General features: G+C 46.1%; 1 protein-coding gene across 1 annotated transcript in view; it reads right to left on the bottom strand.

Annotated features, from left to right (window-relative positions):
• Positions 1-7,068: 7,068 nt before the first annotated feature.
• Ddx47 (DEAD-box helicase 47) overlaps positions 7,069-19,269 on the bottom strand; it is a 14,265-nt gene continuing 2,064 nt past the window's right edge. The window contains exons 3-12 of the mRNA XM_005364501.3: positions 17,249-17,437; positions 16,967-17,038; positions 16,666-16,784; positions 16,396-16,467; positions 15,422-15,538; positions 14,259-14,405; positions 12,835-12,972; positions 11,643-11,713; positions 10,308-10,437; positions 7,069-8,710 (exon numbers count right to left, since the gene is read on the bottom strand). Of these exons, the coding sequence (XP_005364558.2) occupies positions 8,579-8,710; positions 10,308-10,437; positions 11,643-11,713; positions 12,835-12,972; positions 14,259-14,405; positions 15,422-15,538; positions 16,396-16,467; positions 16,666-16,784; positions 16,967-17,038; positions 17,249-17,437 (1,187 nt within the window). The 3' untranslated portion in view covers positions 7,069-8,578. The remainder of the gene's footprint in view (positions 8,711-10,307; positions 10,438-11,642; positions 11,714-12,834; positions 12,973-14,258; positions 14,406-15,421; positions 15,539-16,395; positions 16,468-16,665; positions 16,785-16,966; positions 17,039-17,248; positions 17,438-19,269) is intronic.

Raw genomic sequence — 19,269 nt, 5'->3', positions numbered from 1 at the left:
GGTTTCTGGTGGGTTTGCAGCTGAGAGGTGGTGCGTGACCATTGGTCAAGGAGACCTTATATAAGCTGCCCTGGAACACAATAAAGTTGGCGTTATTGATTCAAGTTGGCATTCTTGTTTCAAGGATGACCTATGTCTCTGTCTCTCTGTGTGTGTTTCAATCTCTGGCCCCCTTGCCCAGCTCGCAAACTGTACTGTCTCATAGAACAGCGTAGTGCTCTAAAGCTCACACCCGCCATCCCAGCACCAAGGAGGTGGAGAAACCATGAACTCAAGGCAGAACTCTTTGTCTACACAGGGAGTTCCAAGGCGAGCCTGGGCTATGAGTAATAAGACTCAGTTTCAATAAGTAATCAAATAAATAAATGACTTTGTCCAGATGGGGTCCAGATGATAGGGCTATCATCTCCAACTTTCTTGCTACTGCACCCCACTCTTATTCAAAGTTTATTTATATGTGTATAGGTGTTTTCCTGCATGTATGTCTATGCACCATGTGCATGTTGGGAGCCCATGGAGGCCAGAGGGCATCAGAACCCCTGGAATTGGAGTTATAGTTGTGAGCCACCATGTGGATGCTGGGAAGTGAACCCAGGACTTCTGGAAGAGCAGTCGGTAGTCTGACTGAGCCATCCCTCCAGCCCTCAATGTAACTCTTATTTTCAGCATTGGGGATTGAACTCAGGGCTTCATTATGCTGGTTAATACTTTACCACCAAGTTACATCTCTCAACATAACATTTTTTACATACTCCTGTTTCTCCATATGTATTATAAATGATTACTATAGTAACACTTCAAATCTGTTATAAAGTAGAAATAGAAATCAGAAATAATAAAATTGAACTCAGGACCTTTGGAAGAGCAGGCAATGCTCTTAACCACTGAGCCATCTCTCCAGCCCAGAAATAATAAATAGATATAGAAGTTCTAGAAGCTTCTTTCGACACCTGAACATATTATCTTGCAACCTGTTTCCCGCCCAGTTGTACATGTCCTTTTCAGAAATAACTTTTCTATGCCACAGGAGGAAGAAATGAGCCTTGGTCACAGGCTGCTGACCAGGGAGTGTCCCAAGGAGTGTAAAGAAAGCAGGAGGAGGGACAGGAAATGACTCCATGCTGGTTAACCATAAACCCTGGCTATAAACCTTGGCATTTCCCCTTTTCCTCGGCCTGCACCCAGCCCAATGCACTAGTTTCCTTTATTTCCATCTGACCCTCTCTGCCAGGCCTGTCCTGGTGAGGTCTTCTGTCCCTTCCAAGGCAACCCTCCATGGTCACGTTAATCTGAAGTCCCCAGAGAAGGATACGGCAGAGAGGTGGTGCCAAATGTGACTTACTTATAATCCTCTCGGGACAATCACGAGTTAAGGAAACACCTGCATTTATTAAGAAAATTCATATGAGATCAAGACCATCCTGGTTTACATAGTGAGTTCCAGGCCAGATAGGGATTCATAGTGAGACCCTATTTCAAAACACACCACACACACACAAAACAACAACAACAACAAAAAGATAAAGAAAGTTAAAGTAAGATTGCGGAAATGACTCAGTGGGTAAAGGAACTGGCAGCCACGTCTGACAAGCTGAGTTCAATGTCCTGATTCCTATCATGGAGGAAGAGAACCAGCTCCTACGAGCTGCCCTTGACTGCCACATGTGTGCCCACATACACACACACAGAAAAAAAATAAAAAACAAAGCACCTCTCTTTTTTCTCTAACATCTCCCAGCAATCTTTTCACTAAGGACTTCGGTCTGCAAGGCATTAGTCCTGACGAGGTCTTGAAGCTCCCTCGGGCAGGAACTACAAGCTCAATTCTGCTAGGCTCCTTTAAGAGAGGGAATCATTTGTTAAACAGCTGTGAGCTTGTGGGCACATCATAAGACACACACACATATACACACTTCTTTTAAGGATCCTCTAAGGAAAAACGAGAAGATTCTGCTCATCAACATCCTCTAAAGTCTGAAGTCCATGTGGATCCCAGTAATTAAACTCAGTTTGCCAGGCTTGGCAGCAAGTGCCTGCGCCTGAGCCAGCTCACCTGTCCATCCTCTTGCCATGCAGACTAGCCTGGACTACATACTCACAGTCCTCCTGCCTCAGCCTTCTGAGTACTGGAATTACAAGACCCTCAGCTCTCTGAAAACCACCACAACCAACACAGTACCAACAAAAGTCTTGGTTTCGCTTCATCATGAGCTCCCTACCAAATTCTCCAAACTCCTTGGACACATTTAAAGAGGTAGACACGGAACAAGGACGACCAGGATGCGGCTAGTAAACATCACAAACAAGCTTTCCAGAAGTCACCTCAAAAACCGAATCACTCCCTCCAGTGAGGGAGACAATGGGCACCGGCACCCTGAGGACGCCAAGCACACAGCAGGCTTGGCGTAGCCTTATTGTTCAGCACCCCCTGCTTACAACAACTCTGACAAGTGAACAAAGAAAACTGTGGCCATCAGGAAAACTTGTCATGGGCTCTGTTCTCTTGACTCTCCTGAAAATCACAGGGGACTGTTAGGTTGAAGGTGGCACTGGGTCTAATCGCCACGGCTGGGGAGTGTGTGAGGTGTCAGACAATGAGCTGGAGCAACCAAAGGACCTCTCTTCAAGGAATGGGGGGAGGGGGTAAAGACGGGGCCAGCGTTCAAGTGTGGGCTCTCTCTATCTCTCTTTCGTGAGTACACGTGGAGGGGGGCTCACTTATGCGTGTGGAGGCCAGAGGTCAACATCCGGTATATTTCTTGATTGCTGTCCACTCATCCTCTCCTCCCATCCCATAGGTCCTAGGGACCAGGCTCAGGTGATGAGCAGGCTTGGCACAGAGTACCTTTACCCACTGTGCCCCCCCCCCACCCCCAGGCTTACACCTGCATCTTCTGAGACAGAGTCTCTCACTGAGCCCAAAGTTCATCAATTGCCTGGCTGGCCAGTGAGCCCCAGATTTGCAGGCTCCCTTCCCGAGTGCGGTGATCACAGGTGAATGCTGCCGTACCGGCTTTGTACATGAGTGCACCAAGCAGTTCAGCAACTGAGCATTCTCCCCGCTCCCTCGTTTTCTATTTAATGCCAGGAATCAAACTCAGAGCCACATGCCTGTAAACACATCCTTTGCCACTGAGTATTGTTGACCACCATGCCTAGCTGATGCTGTGGTTCTTTCGGTTAGAGGACAATTCCGCACCACTTTGGGCCAAAGACAAAAGCAATGAGTGACTCACCCAGCTACCTAGCACCATGCTTATTTCACGGAAAGCAAAAGCTATGGACTGGCCTATTAGATAAACATACAGCAAGGCTTAGGGATATAGTGAAAGGGGATTCAAGACACTGAGCAACTTCCTCTCAAAAACAATGTGCTTTGGGGAGGAGGAAATGCCGGTGTCTCCAGGCTACAGACCGGAGGGAGAGAATAAGGGGCTGGTGACATCAAACTCCAGAAGGGAAGAGCAGACTTCAAACTGCTCTTTGAAGGAGCGAGAGCACGGATGAGCGAGCCCGGACTCCGGTAGAGCAGAGCCTGTCTTCTGGGTAGCCCAGCAGACCCCTGCACAGAGAAGACAAGCTCTCTACCAGCAAAGTACCGCTCAGAGCCCGGGCGGTCCTGTGGAAGGGCGACACCCTTCAGATACTGTAGGTAGTTCTCATACTCACCCGGATTACTACCCCTTAGTCACCGCGGGCCACAGAATACACTGTGTGCCCTTCTATGCTGCACTATGCCCCTGTCACTGCTCACTATTAATCATGGGCGCAAACGTTTGTTCCCACGGAGAAAGTGAGGGGGAGATTTCCTACTCCTGCCATCTACTGGTGAAAACGAAAATGTTCTATTTTCCTCTTTCTAAATTGGAAACGAAGTTGGCAACTGAAAACTTTTGGCATAATAATGCTCATTTGTTATGTGGAGCGCATTTAAGAAAAGCAGCTGGTTCCTTTTGTGCTACAAGTGCTCACTGAGCCCATAATGTGGAATAACGTACACGAAAGACACATGTTCAAACATGTGCTCAGTATAGCCTGAGACTTAGAGGAATAATATACACAAAAGATAAATGTTCATGCATGTACTTAGTATAAGGACTGAAAAGACTGAGACTTGGAACCAGATTTGATTTTGCTTTTTTGTCTTGTGTTTGGGTTCTTAAATGTAAAACACCTATTTATTTACTGGAGGTGGGATTTATTTATTGGAGGTGGGTGGTAATATATCACACGCATATGGAGGCCAGAGGACAATTTGTGAAAGTCAGTTCTCTTCATCATACAGATTCTGGGGAGCAAACTCAGGCCCTCAGGCTTGGCAGCGAGTGTCTTTACCTGCTAAGCCATCCCACCAGCTCTTTTAAGTCTCACATAGGCCAAACTGGCCTCAAACTCCTTTGCAGCTGACCTTGAACTGATCTTCCTGTTTCTTCCTCCTAAGATATGGAATTACTTATCAGGTGAACAGATGGCTACCAGCAGACAAAAAACTCTGTGGTGCTTTGATTGAGAATGGCCCCCATAGACTCATATATTTGAAGATTTGGTTTCCAATTGGTGGACTGTTTAGGAAGGATTAGGAGGTGTGGTCTTGTTGGAAGAGGTGTGTCATTGTGGGTTGTCACGCCCCACCTCGTCCAGCAAGGATGACGTGCGACACCGGAGCTCTTCTTGCTGACAGTTTATTCAGGACCTTTTTAAACAATTGTATCTCTCTCTCTCTTTTCCCCTCTCTCTGGGCAAACCTCTCCCAGCCCTTAAGTAGGCATGGGCAGCCAACCCTGGATTGCCAGGTGGGCACTGCTCATAGGTCCACGCATATGCAAACAGCTGACAATCATTTCGTGATCATAGCATAAGTCAGACTTTAGCCATAGGAGTTGATTATACATCTCCATCAGGTGTGGCTTCACGCAACTCGCTACAGTGGGTCAGCTTTGAGGTTTCAAAAGTCCATGCCAGAGATCTACTCACTCTCTGCCTCCTGCTGGGGATCAGATATAGCTCTTAGCTACTGCTCCAATGCCATGCTACTTGCCATGACCATGGACTAACCCCCTGAAACTGTAAGCAAGCCCCCAAAGTTTCCTTTTCTAAGTAGCTTGGTCATGGTGTCTCTTCACAGCAATGGAGCAGTGTAACTAAGACAGTTCCAACAGTATCAACAGCCATCAGGGTCCTGGAGACTATGTGGCCTCTGGCTGCTCCCGTTCTCTTCCTGTCTTCAATCTTGGCACAGACCAGCTCTTGACTCTTAGGTGTGACTGTTTTGCCCAACTTCCCAGACCTCAAGTTTCTGCAGTTATTTTTAGCTGTAGTTCTAGTGCATTCTTGAGACAGGTGAGGCATGAGGAGGAATGTGGGGTGGGCACCCTTGAGTCTCTAGTCATTCCAGCTCAGAGTGACTCACGCCCTTTTTATTATCTGTCCCAAGGCTAGGTTTCACCTCGAGAACTCTGAATTGGAGCTGCTGTAGTCGCTCTCTCATTTCTTTTTGAGGGCATGCCTTCTCCAGCTTTGTTACTTGCTTCTGATAAGGTGGACTCCTTTATTTTCTGTAACCAGTACTACAGCCTCTGGTTCTTTCTGGCTCCATTTCCCAGAGCTTTGAGGTACTTGGTAGATGGAGTCTGGATGGGGAAGGTAGAGGGCTCCCAGGCTACCTGGAAGGCTCTCTGGCTCTAATCCAGACATCTAGAAGGAGCCAGAAAAATTCTGGGATGTCCGTTCGTTGCATTTTTCAGAAACGGAGAGAGAAACATGATGGAGTTGCAGCTTTGCCTTCATAGTGACAGCTACCACTTCCAAGCCTGGCACAGGTTTTGTATGTGTATGTGATGTAAACGTGCTCGCGCGCGCGCGCGCGCGCGCGCGTGTGTGTGTGTGTGTGTGTGGTGTGTGCGTTCTGTGTGTGTGCGTTGTGTGTGTGTGCGTGGTGTGTAGAAGCGAGAGGTCAAACGGGGAGGTGGTGGCACATGCCTTTAATCCCAGCACTTGGGAGGCAGAGGCAGATGGATCTCTGTGAGCTCGAGGCCAGACTGTTCTATAACAGTTCCAGGACAGGTTCAAACGCTACAGAGAAACCCTGTCTTGAAAAAACAAAAACAAAAAACCAAACAAACACAAAGAAGCCAGAGATCAGAGTCTGGTGTCTTCCTCAATCATTCTTTAAAATATACATATCCCTCAGCTCTTTGGACCACTGCCTAAGAACAGTTCAGGCCGGAATAACTCCAAGCTCTTCACTGTGCCCCACTCCCCAGTTAATTTTAATTTGCTTTTAAAGTCTTCCACAGAGTGAAAACATCAACCATCCACTGATGCAAGATAAAGATGCCACCGAAGCTGCCCTTTAGAAGTCTCTCAAGAAAATTCGATATGCAGAAAATTAGCTCCAAGGGGCACCCGACTCACAACAATTCCTTACAAGAATGGCCCCTCTCGTTTATTTGCCCTCACCCGTTCCTTTGGGTTGTCTGACTTCTCTAACTTACCCTGCACTCAAATGCATCACGAGCAGTTATAGAACTCAAAGCCTGAGGCTGTCACTCCGTAGAGTCCTAACTGAACAGGCACAAAGCCCTGGGTTCCATCTGCAGCTTCACCACATAAACCAGTAAGAGGGGCACACATTTATAATCTTAGCACTCAGAGGAAGAGGTAGGAGCATTAGCTGGAGATCAGCCAGAGACACAAGACACCCTGGCTAAAAAGAAAAAGAACTTAGGAAATTAAGAGCCAACTAAACAAAAGCTATGTGCTGTACTTAGTTCACTACCAATGCCTCTGGCGAAAGGAGCCCCTTTCAGAGGCAGGGAGAGAGCTGTTAGAGAACCACAAGAACCTGACTTCAATGCCCAGAAGTCATAAACAGCCAGGTGCGGCATTTAACTGTAATAATCCTAGTGCCAAGGAGACGGCAACAGGCGACAGGCCAGGCATGTCCCTGGGGATCATTGGCTAACCACCTAGCTCAGGGTGCTTCAGGCAAATTAAAGACCCTGCCTCAAAGGGAGGTGAATGTACCCAGGACTGACCTACACACACACACACACACACACACACACACACACATACACACACACGAGCACGTATGTGCATACCCTCACACACGCTACGCTCACTAGGTTGGGATGGGAAGCTGTGGAGATGGCTCAGTGGGTAGAAGTGTTTGTTGTTCAAATCTCTAACACCCATGTACAAACTGGGTGTGATCATATTCCCCCTAACCCCAGAGCTTTGGGGTTCAGTAAGAGACACTGTCTCGAGTCAAGAGTAAGGCAGAGAATCGGAGAATGGCACCTGGTGTTCTCTTCTGCCTTCTGTGTGAGCACATGTGCATACATGCACACACATAGGCCCCATCCCCGACATAATGAACAGTCCACCCTGGGCTAAACTATACTTCTTACACTCTTCTCTTTGAGAAAAACAATCTTTGAAGCAATCAGTGATTCTCTGCCATTCCTTTACCACAGGCCAGACATTCCACACACACTTTCAATAAAACTGACAGTCAACAAAATCATCAGGCACCTTTCATGAGCAGAAGCCCTCAGAATTCAAGACTATTCAGAACCAGCAGCTCAAAATGGGATTTCTGATGCCCAACAACCCATACTCCTGACCATATGCCCATGGCAGTGGTTACCTCCTCTGGAAATGTCCCAGCTCTACATCTGAACTCAAACTAACAGAAGGAAGAGTGACACCACGTGCTGTAACAAGAAGATGAAATCCGACTGTAGAACTACCTTCCTTTCTGATGCACTGTTGGAATTCCCTTCACCTGGGGACAGGAACTACTCAGGAAAACAGTTTTCCTAGTCACCTGATTAGTCCAAGAAACCAGGAAAACATATTCCGGGCTCTGAATCCCTCTGAAGCTTCCCACAAGGAAGGAAAATGAACTTCCTTTTAAGCAGGACCTCCCTTCCAAACCCATCCATCATCTTCCTCTTGATTTTCTTTTTTTCCCATCACAAAGTGACATTTCCTTTCATTAAGGACAACTAATAAATCTGTCATGTAACCACACTGACAGGTCTCTGTCAGCAAGAGCTACAAAGCCCTTTAACAGCAAGGTCTCCAAAGAATTTAAGGTCTTTGAAGGACCTGAGTTTGACTTCCGGCATCCACAACAGGGGGCTCACAACCAGCTCCCAGGAGATCTGAGTCCTCTGGCCTCTGTGGGCATTTACCCAAAAGTATGTGCATGCACACACAGAAACACACACAAAAATAATAAAAATACATCTTTAAAAATAATTATTGTTCCACATTAGACTTAATGACAGCTGAGATAGATTTACAGTTAACTACAGGCGATGCTCTTCATCAGCTGGGCCCTTGGCTTGCAAGTGGAAAAGGCAGAAGTGCACAAGAGCCACAGGTCAGTCCTGGGTCAACACTGTCAGAGCTGTCCCACTGAGAGAAAACTGAGCTCCCAGCTGGCTGAGTGGCCTCTGGACAGGATTTGAAGATTGGGGTCTCAGAACTGTTGGAGGGGAAGGCGGGTTCACTGCCGCCTTCCATCTCTTCACAGCTGCAGAGCAGAAGTCCTGTCTCGCTGCGGCCACTAGCGGCCTTTCCGCTTCTTCATTTTCCCTCCGGCCACCTTGTTCCGCACACCCATGGCGCCCTCGGTATCATCGTCATCCCCTGCATCCTCTCGCTTGCGTTTCTTCTTTTCTCCATGTTCCCTTAACTCCTGCGGGTCAGCACAAAGGATAGGAATGAACACGATAATAACCTTCAGGTCAGAGGATATCAGCAAAGGGTAAGAATCAACTCCAAATGAACAAACCGCTGACCTTACAGTGACCAAAGTGTGAAAATAAAATAAGACTGGCAGAGATGGGAAAAGAATGGTGACCCTAGCACTGATGCCCCCGGTCACGTGACCTGCTGCAGCTTTTCTAGGAGACAATCTGACATTCTGTAGAAATTCAAACTTTGTATGTATACTCCTTGGTCAATTTCACTTCTAGAAGTTTAAGAAAACAAGCAAAGGTACACATACTAGGATATTCAACACAGCCCTAAAGTGGAGAAAAACAAACATTCATCAACATAATCCATGTTACGTGAATTTGATGTATTCTTTGTTGCTATTAAAGAATGATCATACATGGTGGTACACAGCTATAATCCTAGCAACTGGGAGGCTAAGGCAAGAGGCTAGACATGAGTTCAAGGGCAACCTAGGCTACCTAGTAAGTGCAAGGCCAGCCTGAGCTACACAGCAAAAACCCTGCCTCAAAAGTCCAAAAATAGGCTGGGTGGTGGTGCACGCCTTTAAATCCCAGTCCTCAGGAGGCAGAGGCAGGCAGATCTCTGGGAGTTCAAGGCCAACCTGGGCTACAAGAGCTAGTTCCAGGACAGGCCCCAAAGCTACGGGGAAACCTTGTCTCAAAAATATATATATATAACAGATCACATGGCGGGCAGGAGGTAGCACTGACAGGAAAAGATTCCATGGACTACACTCAATGAAGCACGTTAGTCACGTGTAACCAGTTGAGTTAAAATGAGCTTGGTGCTATCACTGGTTCTCCCTGGGGCCCGGTTCACCTCTTCAGTTACTACTTTAATACTGTCTATACCTCCTGAATATCTTTCCCAATGTACAGATCTGGTTTGAAACTCTCAGTGATTCCCTTGACTCAGCTTCAAAAGTGCTAGGATTTAGGCATTTGCCATTATACTTCACTGCAGTAGCACAGAATACAGGGGAGAGGGACGTCCACTTTTGTGTGCACACATGCAGGTCAAAGAAGAACCGTGGGTGTCATTCCTCAAGTGCCATCCACCTTTCTTACCCACCACAGATGGCACTTTCATAAACAAAACCTCAAACATAACTCCACGTGAGCAGAAAACCACAGGAAGCCTGAAGGCAGAATTTCCAAGGGGTTCCTCTAGAACCTTCTCTCACTGCTGCCTCTACCACTACCCTTACTACATTCACAGTTCATACAGGCTTGTCTAGTGCTCAGAATACACTGAAGGTATACATGGCAAATGTTATGCCCAATTTACTGGTGAGGAACTGGTTCTGAGAGGTGAACAAAATGCCCGAGCTTACTCTAGCCACAGCTAGCCTTCTGACCCTGAGATTGACCTTTGTTGGGGGAGAGCAGTTATAGGAAGAGTGGAGAATATGGTCACCCTGGTCAGACTCAGTGGTGAACTTCCCATGAGCCCTCAACCTTTGTTTGCCCTTGTCGATTCTGGAACAAAATGCAAGGGTAAAGATGAGGGCACAGGTCAGAGCATCAGAAGCTGGGAAAGCAGACACTGCGTACCATTCGGGCAAATCTTTGGGCTTCATTCACGCGTTCTGTGAGCATCATAACCTCCTCATCCTGTGTCGGAAAGACGGGCAGTTTCTTCCCAATTAAGTGTTCGATGCGCTGGAAGAGTTCCACATCATACCTGAGGAAAGAAAACTGCCTGGTTCTGCTGGGCTGGTGATGCCAGCATCTTCCGATCCCAGTGTTATAGTATCATGCATACTGGAGTATGGACCAGTTTCAAACAATGCTAAATATATGACTACTTCTCAAAATACAGGTAAAAATGAAGCTTTGTGCTGGACCCCTGGGAAACTACCCACGTGCACTCATAAGAGCTGCACTAACAGGGCTCAGTGTTGTACAAAAGAACAAGAGGACCTGAAGGAAAGAGGGAGAGTGGGAGAGGGGGGATGGAGGCAGATACGCTCAAGATACATTGTATACATGTGTGAAATTGGCAAAGAATAAACTTTTAAATCAGGGCTGGAGAGATGGTTTGTTGTCTAAAAGCACTGACTGCTCTTCCAAAGGACCAGGGTTCAATTCCCAGCACTCACATGGTGGCTCACAACTATCTGTAACTCTAGCCCCTGGGAATCTGACACCCTCATTTGACCTCTGCAGGCACCAGACATACATGCAGGCAAAACACCCATACACATAAAAAAATTAAAAATAAAAAAAAAGTCAAACACGGTCATTCTAGGCAGTTGTAATTAAGGGAAAAGTCACTGCTCCCCAGTTCTGGCACTGAAAGAAGTAGCAGGTGCCATTTGTGTTTCTGTACGACACGACAAGATATATGACCTCTTTCACAGTATTTCCCATCTTTATTTTTAAGACAGATTTACCATGACCATCGAATTATCCCGTCTTTACCAAAATTTTACTAGGTCAGAGCAGTTCCCATTTCAGAATTAAGAAAACCAGGGCTGGGAGATGACTCAGTGGTGAAGTGCTCAAGGAGCAAGCATGAAGACCTGAAGTCAAGCCCACATAAGAACAAACTGGGCACGGCGGTGCACACGGGGCAAACAGGTGGGTCCCAGGGTTCACTGCCCAGACAGCCTGGACTACTTGGCAAGCTCCAGGCCAAAGAGAGACCCTGCCTCAAAACACAGCAAGGATGGCTCCTGAGGAATGACACCCAAGGCTGACCTATGGTCTACACAGATTCTTTCTCTCTCTCTCTCTCTCTCTCTCTCTCTCTCTCTCTCTCTCTCTCTCTCTCTCACACACACACACACACACACACACACACACACACACACACACACACACAGTGCCGAGGAGCACTCTGGTGCCCTGACCCTCACTGCACTGTCCCAGTGTGGATTCACTTACTGTGTGACAAAAGTAATGGCCTTTCCAGAGCGCCCGGCTCTCGCAGTCCGCCCCACTCGATGGATATAATCCTGGGATGGAAACGGTAAATAAATTCAGAGCAAGGTAAGAAGGGATGCGTGCAAAGCCCTGCTGCAAGCCTTCCATGGAAAACACATGGCTCTGGAAGGTGGAGGACATGGCCTGGGAATGAGCTGAGAAATCTCTCTCTCTCTCTTTTTATAACACTCTCATGGCACAAAATTCATCCAAAGACAAACCTTATACAAAGACAAACCTACAGCACCTAACTCCATGACACTGGACCCAGGGGTCCTACACAATTATCTGCACATCTCTGAACTTTAGTTCCCATTTATAGACCAGGGCTAGATATGAATGCCCAAACTTAGAATTGTTGTGAAAATCTAACGAGACAGCAGCTTATCTGTAACAGCTCAACAAGGAGCCAAGAGAAACAACGTTTCACAGGAGGTGATCCTGCCTCTCCCAAGGGACATTTGGTAATGCCTCAAACATTTTGGTTGTCACAACTGGCAGAGTGTGAGATACTGTCATCAAGTAGATTCAAGGAATGCTAAGCATACTATACGCGAACAACTCCCAGGACAAGGAATCTACCAGGACAAATGCTAACAGGGCCAAGACCGCAAAGTACGGAAACTCTATGCAACAGAAGCCACTGTCTGAAATGTGAGACTGATCGGTCAGCATCCTGCACTTGACCCCTTGGACTATGTCTAGTAACTCTCTGGATATCTTCACACTCACATCGGCTAATGCTGCAAGCACAGGCAAGTGTAAATGGGAATAAATCAGTCAAGAGCTTTCTTAGTCGCTGCTTTTTGAAACAGGATCTCCTGTAGCACAGACTGGCCTTGAACTTCCTATGTCCCTGAGAATGACCCTGAAGTGCTGGTCCTTCCTGCTTCTTCTTCTGGCTTGCTGGGATGACAGATTTGTGCTACCATTTCCAGTTTATCTGGGCTACACCTCACACCAAGAGTCCTGTGCACGCCAGCAAAGAGTTCTACCAACTGAGCTCTACCACACCACTTTCTCAGATTTGATACTGAACTAACAGGACAGAAACACTACATTATAACTCAGGAAAAAGAAACAACAAAAGAAACCCACATTATTTAATAAATAAACTTTGGAACTAGAAAGTCCAAACATCAAGAGGACCCACCTTAGAATGAGTCGGAATGTCGAAATTGACCACGACATCCACATGGGGTATATCTAGACCTCTGCTGGCAACATCAGTTGCTAGAAGAATGGAACGAGCCTTGGCCTTAAACTTATTAAGGGATCCAAGGCGCTTGCTCTGAAATGAGGAAAAGAAAGGAGAAACTTTTATTCTGAAAAATGAAGAAATCCTAGCATATTCGACATGGAATACAAACACAATAATTAATTTTTTTATATAGTTTCCCCTTCTAAGTCAAGGGCAGGGTTTCTCAAGTCAAAACAAATATGGAAACCACAAAAAATACTTAAGACAGGCCACAAACAGTAACACAAAACAGGGACTGTTTTCCACATGTCAGAAAGATAATAATAAAAAAATATTAACAGTCTTTAGAGACCAGAGTCATCACTGCTAATATATTGACTCAACAGCTTACAAACCAGACAACTACCTATGTTCTTCTGTGTACATGTGTATTCATATGTATACACAGATGCAGAAGAGTATGTGCATGAACATGTATGTAAAGGCCAGAGGACACCCTTAGGTATTGAGACAATGTCCTTTTGAGACACAATCTCTCACTGACCTGACGTTCAGCAGTTAGTGAGCTGAGCTCCAGACAGCTAGGATTACAAGTACATGTCACCACATCCAGCTCTGGATGTTTCTGAGCTCAAACTCGTCCTCATGTTTGCATGAAAAAGTATTTTACCAACAGAACCATCTCATCTATGAAATATTCCAATATGAGCTACCTGCTGTCTGAAAAAGGAAAGCAAGCTTACAAAGCAATACGTCAAAGACCAAAGACCATAAATAAAGAGTATGCAATGGGTACTGGTGCCCATAAAATCAGGAGTGTGTAAGGAACATTGAAACTCATAAAGTCAGTGTGCAAGGAGCACTGATGCCTATAAAATCAGGAGTCTGCAATGCGCACTGATGCCTATAAAATCAGGAGTGTGTAATGGGCATGGGTGCCCTCTGTCCTTGCTATCCTAATCTACTGACACAATGTAGTGATACTTCATTTGTATTTTAATTAACAAAGCCTGTCTGAAGATCAGAGAGTAAAACAGTCACCCTGGTCAGCCTTACAGAGCAGGCAGTGGTAGCACACACCTTTAATCCCAGTAGCCACACTAGTTTGCTATAGAAACTGGGCAGTAGTGGCATACACCTTTAATCCCACCGCTATAAGACAGGAGGAGACAGCTCTCACACACAGTCTCATTCTGAGATTCCTGGAGGCAGGATTGCCATTTCGAACTGAAGCAGAGGTAAGAGCCAATAGTTGACTGTTTTGCTTTTCTGACCTTCAGGTTGAACCCCAATATCTGTCTCTGGGTTTTCATTAACTGTGCTACACCACAGGGTTTGCGGTTCTATCCCAGCAGTCCCTGACAAAGAACTCTTACCTGACTCATCTGTCCATGGAGGGGGATGGCAGTGAACCCAAGATTTCGAAGTAGCAAAGCCGTTCTCTGAGTGTTGTTACAGGTGCTGCAGAATATCATAAAGGAGTTGCCAGCCAATTCATTGAGAATATAAACCAAGTAGGTGTCCTAAATCACAAACCCAAAACAAGGCACATAACTGATCTGGAAGAAAGAGACCTAACAACACGAAGGAAAAGATGAAGCTTATAGGAGTCTCAATTAGCCAAACCTCCAGCTTTGAGCTTTATGCTTCTTCCTGTTACTCCCCAGGTTTTTGGACAGGGTTATCTGTGGGGAGTGGAGGAATCCCTGAGTGAATGTTTAAGGAGCTGACTGAGGTCCTTTCCTGAGTTGTTGTTGACATGAATATGGCCATGAAGGTCCCGACTGCCTCAGACCCAGGAAACAGCAAGCCTTTCCTGGTCAGGCTCAGGGACCGATTGGTGGGCCAATGTTGACAGTGTGCAGAAAAATATCAACCACAGCTTCCTCTCTAGGATGTGTACAGCCTGAGGCTGTTCCCGACAGGGACCCACTACAGAGGATAGCTAACCTACTCATATGTATAACTAAATAAACATGCTGGCTTTCCCGGTTGCCCCATCTCGGCCAATCCCTAAGCTGTTCAGGTTGTGGTAAGTCTCACTGTGTGGTCTAAACAGGCCTCAAACTGACTATGGGGCCCAGGCTGACCTTGAACCTATGGTGATCTTCTTGCTTCCTATTCCCAGTGCTAGGATTACAGGCAAGCACTGCCACACCTGGCTAGCTATTATTCCCAGTGCTAGGATTACAGGCAAGCACTGCCACACCTGGCTAGCTATTATGAGCTCTATGAATCAAGCACCCCAGCGCATCCTGAGGTCACACAGAACTGTACACAGCCAACAAGAAAGGTCTTTCCAAAGTAGCCATGAAATAAGCAGACAACAGAAAACTGAGCACAGGACTGGCCCTGGGAGGAACTCTACCATTCCATCATGGCTTCTGCTTTGGTTTAGGGCTGTGAATTCCTGGCATGTTCACTTTATCTGGGATAAACAGAAGCTGGCCACGCAGCTCTCTGCTGGTCAAGAGTTGACACATTCTCAGATGCTTTGGTGAGGACAGGAATGGCAGCAATGACAAAGCCAACACTTCACCTTGAATTTGGAGGGAATAAAGAGGTAATACTGCTGCAGCTTCTCAACAGTCTGGTACTTGGAGGAAACCGCACACTTCACAGGGTTCTTGAGAGCTGCACGCTGAAGTTTTTGTACCTAAAGGAAGAAAACAGAACATCATATCAGTTCCTAAATGCCCCATGTTTTTATTTTTGTGTGTTTTCACTATTGTTATATATTGATTTCTCTCTCTCTCCCTCTCTCCCCCTCATGTGTGTGTATGCGCACACATGCACACACACACTAGGCATTGAACCCAGGGCCTCACCCAAGTACTAGCTACATCTCCAGCCCTAGTTTTATATTCTAAGGTTCTCACTAAGGTATCCAGACTGGCCTTAAACTTATTACTTTGGAGCATACAGGGCCTTAAACTCGTGATCCTCCTACCTCAGCCTCCCAAATAGCTGGTATATACAACACCTAACTTATATATCAATTCCTTTTTAAAAGATTAACTAATTAATTTAATTTTTGGTTTTATATGGACAGGGTCTCACCATATTGAGCAGCATGATCTAAACTCACTAAGCCTTACTTGCCCTTATAAGAACTTGTGTATCGGGCTGGAGAGATGGCTCAGAGGTTAAGAGCATGGACTGCTCTTCCAGAGGTCCTGAGTTCGATTCCCAACAACCACATGGTGGTTCACACCCATCTGTAATGAGATCTGGTGCCCTCTTCTGGGATACAAGCATACATGGACAGAATGTTATATACATAAAAAAAAAGAACTTTATTGTCGGGCAGTGGTGGTGGTGCACGCCTTTAATCTCAGCACTTGGGAGGCAGAGGCAAGTGGATCTCTGTGAGTTCGAGGCCAGCCTGGTCTACAAGAGCTAGTTCCAGGACAGGCTCCAAAGCTACAGAGAAACCCTGCCTCGAATAACCAAAAAAAGAACTTATGTATCAGTTCTTATCAAGACGAAGACAGGAGTCCAAGCAAATCTCACCTTCTTGGTCATAGTAGCAGAAAAGAGAAATGTTTTCCGATCTCGGGGAATCACTTTGAGGATCTTGTCAACCTGAGGCACACAGGAAAGAATGCCAATGACACTCAGACTAGATGTCTATAGATTCTCTGCATAGTGATGGGGTCGGGGTGGGAGGACACACTTCACTGAGCCTAACTGAGGCTCTGAACAACAGGTACACAGGAAGCAAAACCAGACTGAACCAGAGCACCAGAGAAGCTCTAGGGAGGGCCAATGTTAAAAACTCACCTCTGTCTCAAAATCCATGTTCAGTATCCGGTCTGCTTCATCCATGACCAAGTACTTAAGAGCTCTTAAGTTGAAGCCTTTGGTATTTTCCAAGTGGTCAATCAGTCGGCCAGGAGTGGCTACCACGAAAGGTTGAAAAGAAAGGACCCAAGGATGAGAAAATAATCTACTACCCATAAAACAATGAAGACACCTGAAAGTTAAGCAAGGTCACAAGGTCCACTCCCCAGGTGCCACCCCTGTGGTAGATTTTCCCCAGTCCACCCAGTCGTGGTGGCAGGTACCTTGGTCACTGACTCACCTATTACTATGTGTGGTTTTTTGGCCAAGGCTAGTGACTGGGACATTGAATCAATTCCACCAACAATCACAGCTGCAGAAACAAAGCAAACACAGACCAGTGATTTTTAATGTTCTCACTGAGCACCTTCCAAGCCAGTGCTAGACGCCTACTTACTAAAAACTGAACCGCAACACCAACTCCTTAGTCAACAGCCTGCCAACAGCGCTTCCCTGCCCCCTCCTCCCCACGCTTCTCCACTTGTGAGGACACCCCAGGGCTCAGCTCTTCTTAGACACTCACCACACTGCACTCCAATGGAGGATCCCAGTGCCTCAAACTGCTCAGAGATCTGAAAGGCCAACTCTCGAGTAGGGGTGAGGACCAAGGCGAACAAACGCTGGGGAGTCTCCAGCAGCGCATTCAGAATGGGCAAAGCAAAGGCACCTGTTTTTCCAGATCCAGTTTCTGCCAACCCAATAATATCTCGGCCTGAAGAAGAGAACCAAACCAAACCCTAATACAAAGAAATGCCCTCTGTACTCCTTCAAAGTCTCGTGCTGGGCATCAGAGAGAATGAATAAACGAAAGGGGATTTCTCTAAACCAGATAAGCTAAAGTCCAATATAGGACAAAAATACAAAACTATGTTTAATTTGAACTAAGTTTTTTGTTTGTTTGTTTTGTTTTGTTTTAGATTTTGGTGGAACCTTGGATGTCCTGAAACTAGCTCTATATACCAGGTTGACCTCAAACTCACAGAGGTCCACCTGCCTCTGCCTCCCAAGTGCTGAGATTAAAGGCATACACTATCATGCCTGGCTTAATTTGAAGCTAATTAAAAAACAAAATTTATTAAATGTGTTCTCTGTGTGCGCACACGCACGTTTCCATGGCAGCTATGGCAATCAGAGAATTTGTAGGAATCAGTTCTCTCTTCCACCATGTAGGTTCCAAAATTCAAACTCAGGTCATGAGTTTTAATAGTAGGTGCATTTAATCGCTGAATGATCTCACTAACACAAATATGTTTAATTTGATAAGGCCCTTAATACAGACCCTAGAAAATATAATGAGAGCATAAAGAGAAATGTCAGGCTAACAGAGATCTACGAGTTCTATCTGGAAGTAGGCAAAGAGGGAAGGACAGCTATTCCTGCATGAGGAAAGACGGTTGGGACTTGAAGAGACAGCCCACGCCTGAGCAAGAAATGAGGCTAGAAAGGAACCCATAAACCCCCAGTAAATTTTGATAAACAGGGAATTTCACCACTGGAGTTATTCTTCATCAGGATAAGCCTGGATGAAGCAAGGAGCTAAACAGTATATCCAAAGCACACCTGTAGCTACATAGGAGGCTTGGAGAAAGAGGAACTCTTGAGCCCAGGAGTTTGAAGTTGGTCTGGACAACACAGCAAGGACCCATCTCAAGCACAGAAACAAAAACGGGTGAAAGAAAATGTGGTGGGTGACCAATTTTATAGTTATGGGAAACTCAAAAGCCAAAAATGGAGATAGAAACTGTAGAAAATCAGTTCTGGGAGGAACATAAAGAACATAGAGAGCTAGAAGGCAACTGGACACTTGTACCAGCAGTCTTTGAGCACCATGAAATGTCCCTGATTTCTGTAACTAACTGGGACCCGTGAGCATCTTGGGCTTCAGTGTTCAACCGCTTATGCGCTCCCTCCTCCTCTGCGTGCATCACTGTCATCCCAGTACTAGAGAGAAGCATACACACATACATATATGCATGCTAACAATGCAGACATGGGAGCCATGAATCTCTCCTGGTTAGGGCAGACATATCAGAGTTACAATCTATGAGGGATGTATGCCTACCTGTATCTATGTCCAGTGCCTTAAAAACTCATTGTTTGAGTTTCTCTGTGTAGCCCAGACTGTCCTGAAACTCCCTTTTTAGATCAGGCTGGCCTCAAACTCCCAAGTGCTGGGATTAAAGACGTGTGCCACCCATCATCCAGCTTCACATTTGAAAATTCTAATCCGACAGGTCCAGACTGTTTTAGAGTAAGGAAGAGTGATGACAGAATCACTATCATACAGCAAAAGGGAAGGAGCAGAGCAGCTAGAGAGACAGGAGAGTAAAACACTGTTTGGAAGTTAAGGATGACAACAATCTCAAGAAAGGTGGTGGCGGGCTGGAGAGGTGGCTCAGAGGTTAAGAGCACTGGGACTGCTGAGTTCAGTTCCCAGCAACCACATGGTGGCTCACACCACCTATAATGAGATCTGGTGTGAGCAACCACATGGCGGCTCACACCACCTATAATGAGATCTGGTGTGAGCAACCACATGGCGGC

The sequence above is a fragment of the Microtus ochrogaster genome (genome assembly GCF_000317375.1).
Source record: "Microtus ochrogaster isolate Prairie Vole_2 chromosome 14 unlocalized genomic scaffold, MicOch1.0 chr14_random_2, whole genome shotgun sequence".
Classification (NCBI taxonomy): Eukaryota; Metazoa; Chordata; class Mammalia; order Rodentia; family Cricetidae; genus Microtus; species Microtus ochrogaster.
This window is presented reverse-complemented; position numbering and strand designations above follow the sequence as displayed.